The sequence below is a fragment of the Spinacia oleracea genome, chromosome 3, assembly GCF_020520425.1.
Source record: "Spinacia oleracea cultivar Varoflay chromosome 3, BTI_SOV_V1, whole genome shotgun sequence".
NCBI lineage: Eukaryota > Viridiplantae > Streptophyta > Magnoliopsida > Caryophyllales > Amaranthaceae > Spinacia > Spinacia oleracea.
Genome location: NC_079489.1, coordinates 132,841,585 through 132,851,069, shown reverse-complemented (window position 1 = coordinate 132,851,069; position 9,485 = coordinate 132,841,585). Strand labels below are relative to the sequence as shown.

General features: G+C 39.6%; 1 protein-coding gene across 1 annotated transcript; it reads right to left on the bottom strand.

The window, feature by feature from the left end:
• Positions 1 to 1,141: 1,141 nt before the first annotated feature.
• On the bottom strand, positions 1,142 to 6,869 carry LOC130470084 (uncharacterized). Its single transcript, XM_056839663.1, has 12 exons — positions 6,597 to 6,869; positions 5,573 to 6,463; positions 5,463 to 5,528; positions 4,545 to 5,366; positions 4,189 to 4,437; positions 3,391 to 3,638; positions 3,230 to 3,298; positions 3,048 to 3,134; positions 2,876 to 3,001; positions 2,054 to 2,149; positions 1,846 to 1,948; positions 1,142 to 1,153 (listed from the first exon to the last, which is right to left on the bottom strand). The coding sequence occupies exons 1-12, from the start codon at positions 6,867 to 6,869 to the stop codon at positions 1,142 to 1,144; spliced, it is 3,042 nt and encodes a 1,013-aa protein (XP_056695641.1).
• Between the last annotated feature and the right edge of the window lie 2,616 nt (positions 6,870 to 9,485).

Below are 9,485 nucleotides of genomic sequence, written 5' to 3'. Positions count from 1 at the left end.
CAGCCCAACATCAACCTCCTTACGAGCAGAAATCCCCGACCGATAGCAAATATCCAAAAGGGTATCACGAACAACATTATGTCGATGTTTGATACCCACGATCCCAGCACAAGACACGGCATGATCCCCATAAATATCCCCATCGAAAACCCGAGAGCAAGCAGAACACGGCGTCGAATCAGAGAACAACGGAATACCCAACCGATAGCAAAGAACCGAACGATAAGTCTTACCGTTCATAATCTGGCCTAAACCCGAGATGGGGACTGCCCGCAACCAAGCTGAGGAGTGATCCCCCTGCTGGGATTTCCAAAGGGCAACATGACGCGAAGATAAGGAGTAGGCGGATACCGCATCAGCAGTAACCTTCGTGAAATATATGTCTGCCAATTTCTTCATGAGAGTGGGGGCAGCGATTTCACTAGGGCTACTCATAAGGTCGCTCTCCACGGTCCTATTGAAAAGACCAAGAGCATCATCAAAGGCCGACCCCGGAACAACAACACCTGAAAGCCGAAGAAGCGAATCCTGCAAACCAGAAGACTGCAAACGGGATGCAAGAAAAGCATAATGCCGAACATCACCAGCTGAATAAACACCCAATCCTCCATACGAATAAGGCAAGGTAGCAAGACGCCATTGCCAGTCACCGAACCCAGGTCCCGAAGCAGTCACGATACGCTCTAAAGAAGCCCGAAGAGCCACATCAAAAGATACTTGGGCCGCTTCAAAAAGATGAGGTGGACAAGTGCGCATAGCAAAGTAGAGTTTAGAAACTCCAGTGCACGCACGAAGAAGCAACAACTCACACTGGGGATCATTAAGCTTAGCTACAGCATCCATCAACACAACAGTCTTCGACACCCGTCGCGAAACCAACTCCTTACAAAAAGAGGAATCCGTACTGACTGGACCACCAAGCAACTTAACACCAAGCGCGGGACGAGCAATATCCGTAGGAAAGACACCCTCTAGACGACTGCGTGGGTCCTCCGAAGGCCAGAAAACCTCTGTCTTCTCAACATTAACATGGAGACCTAAATGAGGACCCTCCTCCAAAATCAACCCCAAGACCTTTCCAACCACCAAAGTGTCACCAACGATAGTGCCATCATCCAAGTACCACGCCTGCAGAGATAGATCAAAAGAGTCCCTGATTCGACACACCAATGGATGTAGAACCAAAGAAAATAGCAAAGGCCCGAGAGGATCCCCTTGCTGCACACCTTGACAAGACCACAAGGTATGCTCCCCATAATACAACCGTGCTGGAGAAGAGTAGCAGAATTCAAACCAACGCGAAAGAGCAGGACAATGTAGCCGAACCTCACGCAACAAAGCCGAACGATCAACCAAATTGAATGCATTCTGAAAATCCACCAATAACATAGAGAGGCCAACATCGGCCCCACGAGCCTCAACCAAACGATTGACAGCATGGAGAATAGCCTCACCACCTGCTGGAACCCCAACTCCAAACTGAAGCCCCCCTAAGTAGTTCCCTAAACGCGGACCAATCATAGCAGCCCCAACCTTAGAAACAAGACGCCTCCAAATAGTGCCCACAGCAATAGGCCGAATACCACCACCCGGCTTAACAAGTGGCGTAAGAGGAGCACTAGCAATATATCCACCAAGCTCAGCAGGACACTTTCCAGCAAGAAAGAGATTAACTACCTGAGTGATAGAGTCCACCAACTCATCAGAAACAGCTACAGCAGCACCACCCAAGCAATCCAAAAGGTGTTGAGCACGCAAGCCATCTCTACCGCACGAAGTACCACGCGGAAAGCCCCTAATCTGCTCCAACACAACAGCGGAGGAAGCAGTAAGGTGATGATCAACTGGGATATCCGGTAAGGTAGGTTCCGGAACTGAAGGGTGCTTTGCCTGCAAATCAGCAAGAGTAGCATCATTGTAAGGGGCAAGACCTGAGGACGAAAGAACTCTAACGACAGCCGTGTAGTGACCGTCAGAAATTTTTCTCTTGCATTGCTTAATATTACGCTCCGCCAAATCATGGTCGTCGTCAACATCCAATAGAGGGGGAGACACGCTAGCCAATGTGTCCATAACAAGCTGCTCAGAACCACCAGGCACACCCCAAGAACGAATAGCAGCTGTGATACTCTCTTCCTGACGACGACGCCTAACACCGGATGAACACTCACGATTACTCCGCGGAGAAAAAGTCGTGAGGACACAAAGAGGTAACACGAGCAACTGAACCCAACAAGCGATGTCATCTGATCTGCAAATCACCTTATCAAGCGCCCCTTTCAGAACTCGCGAAAAACCCAAACGACATTTGGGAGGGATGGATTTCACAGAACGCAACCGCTTAGACAACAAAGAGTCTAGAAGAGCAACATCAAAAGAAAAATGATGTTCCCGAGGCGCATCAGAAGAAGGCAGCTCGGAAGTAGGAGCTAGGGTTTTTTGAATACCATAGAGAATAAAAGGAAGAATACCATCCCCAGAATCAGGAGGGTCCACAAAAACAGTACTAGAACCACTGCCATGTCGACACCTAGTACGATGAGTATGAGTCTTGAAACAATCTCCACATAGCCAAATTCCCATACGACGAAAGGTCACCTCAGCCGTAGAAAAAACCTGCAAATTGGTAGTAAGGGAATGACGGGTAACATCCCGCACACCAAAGCAACAATGACGATCCCGCAAGTGAGTGAGCAGAGAACTCCTCACCAGGCCACGCCCACCACCATCCTGGCACCCGCTAAGACCCACAAAAGGGCAATGAAACTTCTCCATGGAAGCCGCCATGTCAACGTACTACAACCAAAAAGTAATACCAACGTTCACTCACCGGAAAACCGAACAACAACTGCCGAGACAAGCTAACCAAAACTACCAAAGCTGACGGCCACACCCAACACCAACACCGACGAAGTTGAACTTGCACACCCACAAACCACCAAAACAGAACCACCACAGCTGAACTACCAAAGCTGAACTTGCACACCCACAAACCACCAAACTGAAACACCAAACTGATCACCAAACTGAACTCACCAAACACCAACCTGAACCTCACACAACGCTCCAAAACAACCCACAATAACAAAGAATCACCAAACTGAAATACCAAACTGAACTCACGAAACACCAACCTGAAATCACGAACTGAAACTGAACCAAAAACGTCGAACCACAACCAACTTGCCGACGAACACACCCGCCTGATCACAAACCACAACTGCCGTACCGAAGAAAACCAGCCTGATCAATCACCAAAACGAACTCACGATTCGCGGGACAAACAAACTCACACAACCTGATCGAAACACCAAACCCACTAACGTCGGACCAAACCAACTTGCCGACGAACCTGACTGAAACTGATCGTACACACTTGATCGAACACACCTGCCGGAAACTGGTCCCAAATTAGCATAAGAATGCCGCCTGAAAATCGGTCCTAATTTCGTAACAAACGTGACCCAAGAACCGCCGGAAGAGATGCCTGAACACCGCCTGAGAAAACCACCAACACAGCCTGAAAAATTCCCTCGAAATATGCCTGTAATCTGCCCTAGTAACCGCCGGAAACTGCAACACAGCCTGAAAAATTCCCTCGAAATATGCCTGTAATCTGCCCTAGTAACCGCCGGAAACTGCACCAAATAGGAAGCCTGAGAATGAACCCACAGGAAGCCTGACACCCGGACCGCTGCCGTGAACCGTCGTCGGACCTTAAACCGCCGTAATAACCACCGGATTATGGACGTCGGCCATGCCCTAAACCCATAATCGCCATAATCGCCCTAATTATTATTATTATTATTATTATTAAGTATTATTATTATTATTATTATTATTATTATTATTATTATTATTATTATTATTATTATTATTACTACTACTACTACTACTACTACTACTACTACTACTACTACTACTACTACTACTACTACTACTACTACTACTACTACTACTACTACTACTACTAAAAGTTTCAATAAGTTCCAATAAGTTCAGATCAGATAAGTTCAGGTCAAATAAGTTGAACAGAACGCACCCTAGGTGAACCAGAATTGATAGAATTGGGTATAGATTCAATAGAATTAGAGGGTGTAGAATGAATGAATGTAGTTAGAGAATTTTGAGGAGAATGAGACACGGGAGAAAAATTAGATCTTCATTGCTATGAGTTGGAGAGGTTACAAGAGAATCATGAATAGTATGAATAGGAGATTGAGAGTCATCAGTACTGAACTCAACCAACTGAGGAGTAGATGCAATAGAAGTAACTGACTCAGGTGATAACTTGTAAGGGAATATTGTCTCAAAGAAAATCACATCCTTAGAAAGAAACACCTTGTGAGTATCAAGGTCATATAGCTTAAAATATTTGTAACCAGCAGGATAACCAATGAACAAGCATATTTTAGTTCTAGAATCAAATTTGTCTCTCTGAACTTGTGTGTTATGAGCAAAGCAAAAAGACCAAAAACTCTGAGGTTGTCATAGACAAGAGGGGTGTTAAACACGAATTCAAATGGAGTTTTGTCATTCAAAACCTTGGATGGAATTTTGTTAATAAAATGAGTAGCGGTGAGAATACACTCTCCCCAGAATTTCTTTGGAAGACCTGCATCAAATCTTAGTGCTCTGGAAATTTCAAGTAAACTTCTATGTTTTCTCTCAACTATGCCATTCTGTTGAGGAACATAAGGAACCCTATTTTCATGTAGGATTCCCTTACTAGCAAACATAGATCTGCAAGACTCTTTGACTATTTCAGTCCCATTATTAGACCTGATTTTCTTAACCCTTTTGTTAAATTGTGTTTCAACCATGGAGATAAATTCAGACACAACCTTATGAACCTGTAACTTGTTGTGGATCAAATAAGTCCATGTGATTCTGCTATGATCGTCAACTATTGTTAAAAAATATGAAGCACCATCCAAGTTTCTTACTCTATATGAACCCCAAATATGCATGTGAATTAAATCGAAACATGCAGCAGCTCTACTATCACTCACATGAAAAGGAAATTTATGATGTTTTGAACTATAGCATATACCACAATTGTATTTAGTAATCCCTTTGCAATATTCATCATCCACAAATTTCATTTTGGACAAAGAAGGATGTCCTAGTCTAGCATGTAACAAATCCAATTTGTTTCTAGAATCACCCTTGGGTTGAGAAACACTAGTAGCAGGCTTATTTGGTACTCTGATCATATGTACATCAATCACACTATCAACTGTATTACAACTTGGCAGCTGAGAAGAAATACCTTGACTGATATCAATATTACCTGGAATTCTGACAAAGTAGTAGAGGCCATTTGTCCTTTTTCCAGCACCAATCAGCTTGGAACTAGAGGGGTCCTAAAAAGTATATCCAGTTCTGGTAAATGTCACTAGAATACCAGTATGTTCAATCAGTCTACCAATAAACAAAATGTTATGTCTAAATCCTTTAACCAGCAACACATCATTCAGGATTAGGCTATCAGTCAATACAGTATCACCCATCTTTTCAACAGTCATCTGAGTTCCATCAGCAAACCAACTTTGATAGGCTAAATGAGAACTCTTATGTTAGTCAATATGCTCTCATCATATGTCATATGATCACATGCACCAGAATCAACAATCCACATATGGTCATCACTTTGTTTATTTGTAGCACAATTGAAAGAATGAGAAATTGTACCTGCATAGTTTGCATAAGAACAAGTAGCTCCATTTGTGTCACCATTATGAGATTGTTTCCCTTTCATCACCTTCATGACTTCCTGGCAGATAGCATTGAGCATTGCACTATTCACCATTCCAGTATCACCAACTGAGTTATCCAGAGGATCATCACCAACATCAGAAGTAGAGTTCACATGAGCAGCAAATCTGCCACCACTTGAGTTACTTCCTTTAGAAGCCTTGATAGTATTATACCAATCAGGATAACCTATGATCTTGAAGCACTGTTCAGCAGTAGGCCCTTTCCCTTTGCAGTGAGTGCAAATTCTATTCAATTTTTCCTTCTTCAGTTCTTTCCAATCCTTCTTTCCATGACTGCCAGCGTATTTCTGAACCTGGCCACCTCTGTAAGCTTGTGCAGCCATAGCACTACTGCTCATAGCATTGCATTCAACATCAACATTACTTACTTCTTGCTGTTTTTTAATTTGCTGAGTAATTAAAAATACTCTATTCAAGTTAGGCATAGGATCCAGGGCCAATATATTAGTGACAATACTGTCAAAACCTCCATTCAATCCAAGTAAGAACTTCATCATTTTATCTTCTTCTTCGAACTCAGCCATTTTCTTCAAGAATTGGCAACTACATGTAATCATTGCACCACATGTACAAGTAGGAAAAGCTCTTAAGGTTTGCATTTCGTCCCATAATTTCTTCAGCTTACTATAAGATGAGACTATAGTCATGTTTTCTTGAGTGAGATTCTCAATTTCCTTCTTTAACTGATAGATTAAGGGACCATTAGATTGTCCAAATCTTTCAGACAATTCATGCCATAATTCAGCAGCGTTGTCAATATAACCAAAGGCATCAGCCAAATCATGATTCATAAAACTTAGAATATATCCAGCTTACAACCATAAAATCAGCTGGTTTCCATTTCAAATAATCCTTGTGATTAATAGCAGGTTTTGTCAACTCACCATTGATGAAAACTTCTTTGTTCTCAGCAATTAGTGCTCGCTTAACATTTCTACTCCAGCGAACAAAATTCACACCAGTAAAAGGAACAACAACTAAAGTAGATGTTGGATTATCTGAATTAGCTATGAAATAAGGATCAAAGTTATTTCTATTACCTCTAGAATTTGCTTGTGAACTTTCACTTTCATTGTTTTCAATCGCCATTGCAATGATCAATCGCAATAAGAATCAATTTCGCTAAAATTTGTGCAAGAAACTTCGCAATCGCAAGAAATTTCGCAGCAAATCTTCAGCAGAATTCAGTGATCACTTACTCTCAGCTAGGAGATCAAGAACAAACGAGATCAATTCTCAAAGTGAGAAAACCTCAATCTCTTATCAGAGATTTTGCTCTGATACCATGAAGAAACTCAGAGAGTTTTTAGAAAGCTTGAGAGGAAAGAAAGTGTGTATTACTGATCTTAATCAGTTACAACCAAAAGAAGCAGCATACATGGTATATATACATAGCCTATCATAGCAAGCCTAACAAACTTATAACTGATTTCTGTTGAGGAAATAATAAAATAATAATATAAATAAGATAAGCCGACCCTGGCAACAGTATACACAATGCATACGAAAATGCATACAAATACGGAGTACTACGTACCGGTACATATATAGTACGGACTATTTGTTTTTACTTTCGTATGCATTGTGTATATACTGTGTGGTACCGGGAGGGGTGAAAACATGAGAAAAAGTAGGGCACAATAATTATTGATCGAAAAGCTAATTAAGTGATGGTACCACACTACCACTACCTAGTTACTTACTGTAGGTCTGTAGTTACTGGTTAGTACTAAATCACAAGTTTAGGAGCATATAACTTTTTTTTACCAAAATATTCTCAAAGTATTATTAAATGACACGGCGATCCATTAAATTATGCAAGTTGCAAGTGTTTTCTAGCTAGCTACCTGCCTAAAACAAATTAAAGTATAGTAAAGAAGTTGCAAAATTATTGATCTTCGTGATTTCCGTTTTGTTATGTTATGATTTACATGGTACAAGCCTCCTCTAAGGAATCATATATGCTATCTTGTCCTCAGATTAGGAGCCACCAATAGAATACTTGTATTAAGGATCTTTCGGCGTTAATCAGTTACTAAATGTCAAGAGGGAGCAACTTTGACATATGAAACGTGACCAACTTGTTTCTTTTACGTAAAATTAAATAACTTAATTATGTTATTTTTACAGTCAAACTTTGTAAACTTTGATAACAATTTTGATATTAATTGTCATAATTATTAAAGGATGAAAAAGAAGGAATAAAATGACGCCTTGTGTGCCTTTTTGTACGTCCTAAAAACCCACCTTTTGATTTGTAGGCAAAGATATATTGAACAATAGCAATTAATTAACAATGTACCGGTCTTAACGTAAGCTGAAGATCAAAAAGGAAGAAGATTGAATAGGTATTCACTACTCGTTCTTATATAGCTCACTGGACAAAGAAGTCGCAGATCGTAGGACTTCGAACTTGTTATAGGCAGATTAGGGGCATGGCTAAGGTATAAAGAACATCACTCTCTTGTATAATGATCAACAAAACGAAAAGGCGCGATGAATTATTTTCATATCAATGTGTCCCAAAAATTTTAATAATATGCGAAGTATGACAGTTATTTTGCACGGAGAAAATATAAAAATTGCAAGAATATTAATAATTAAAATTAAACAGGTAATTAAGTAGTACTTTATTTCTTTCTCAAAATAATAATAATAATAATAATATTTTTTTATTTTTTTAAGTATTATATTTTTATTATTATTAGCATGTTCCCGTTGAGTAAAATTTAATGCATAGTACAAATAAGTGGTACTTCTTATATTTTCTTAATAATAAGATTATTATTTACTCAAAAACAAAAAAACGATTATTAATAACAAGGGTTGGGCAAAATTATTGTCAAGTTGAAGTATAAAACGACACAAGTTGCAAATAGAGAACAATAGAACATCAAAAAGCAGGTGGGAATCGCGGGAGGACCAGAAGAATAGAATTTACAGTCATATATTCTATGCTAGTTTATGACATTCACAAATTCTAACAAGCTCGAATGGTTGATGTTCACTTTGGCCCTGGGAAAGAATTACGAAGTAGTTAATATATTTTAAAAAATAAATATTTTTTTTTATAAATTAAACATGCTTTGTATAAGACTCCAATTAACCTATAACGTCGATTTTCAACACTAGCTAGATATGATTCACGAGCGAGGTTATGTCTTATGTTCATTTTTGAACAAAAAATATGTGAATTTCATGTAAGTAGTTACTTGTGAGCATAGGGGAATTGGGCATAGTTGTTAATTGCGACATTATACATGTAACGTTTGGATATGATGTATGGTTCTGGTCCAAAATTTAAAACAAGACTATAAGTATGGATTCAATTGTAAGTAGTGATTTAATTTTGACAAACAAGGGTTGATAGTAGACTTCCTATAAGTTAAATCTTACTCGATATTTGACTTTCGGTTATAAAATCACTCGACCTTTTTCTTTAGAGAGAGCCTCCACCCTTTTCAATTAGAAAATGTAATAATTGCATAATAACTTGCTATAATCCTAAAGGCTACATATATTATTTACGTGTTTAAAATGTATGTTTTTTATATGGAAGATTGTGATCGAAACGTAAGATAGGAAGATGTAAGACAAGCTCATCGTCGGATATATAAATAGATAAATTCAAGACCTCTAGTTGTCCAAATATTATGTTTGAATAGCTCTCCCCTTGTTAAACATGTAATAATTGAATACAATCCC

Bases quoted from the DNA above. Each gene is read 5' to 3' on its own strand.
- LOC130470084 (XM_056839663.1), bottom strand. From the start codon at position 6,869: ATGGCGATTGAAAACAATGAAAGTGAAAGTTCACAAGCAAATTCTAGA. The intron at 4,438-4,544 runs GTTTTGAATGAC...ACACAAGTTCAG, and splicing joins TTAACAAAATTCCATCCAAG to AGAGACAAATTTGATTCTAG. The intron at 2,150-2,875 runs GTAGTTTTGGTT...ATCCGGTGTTAG, and splicing joins GGGTGTGGCCGTCAGCTTTG to GCGTCGTCGTCAGGAAGAGA.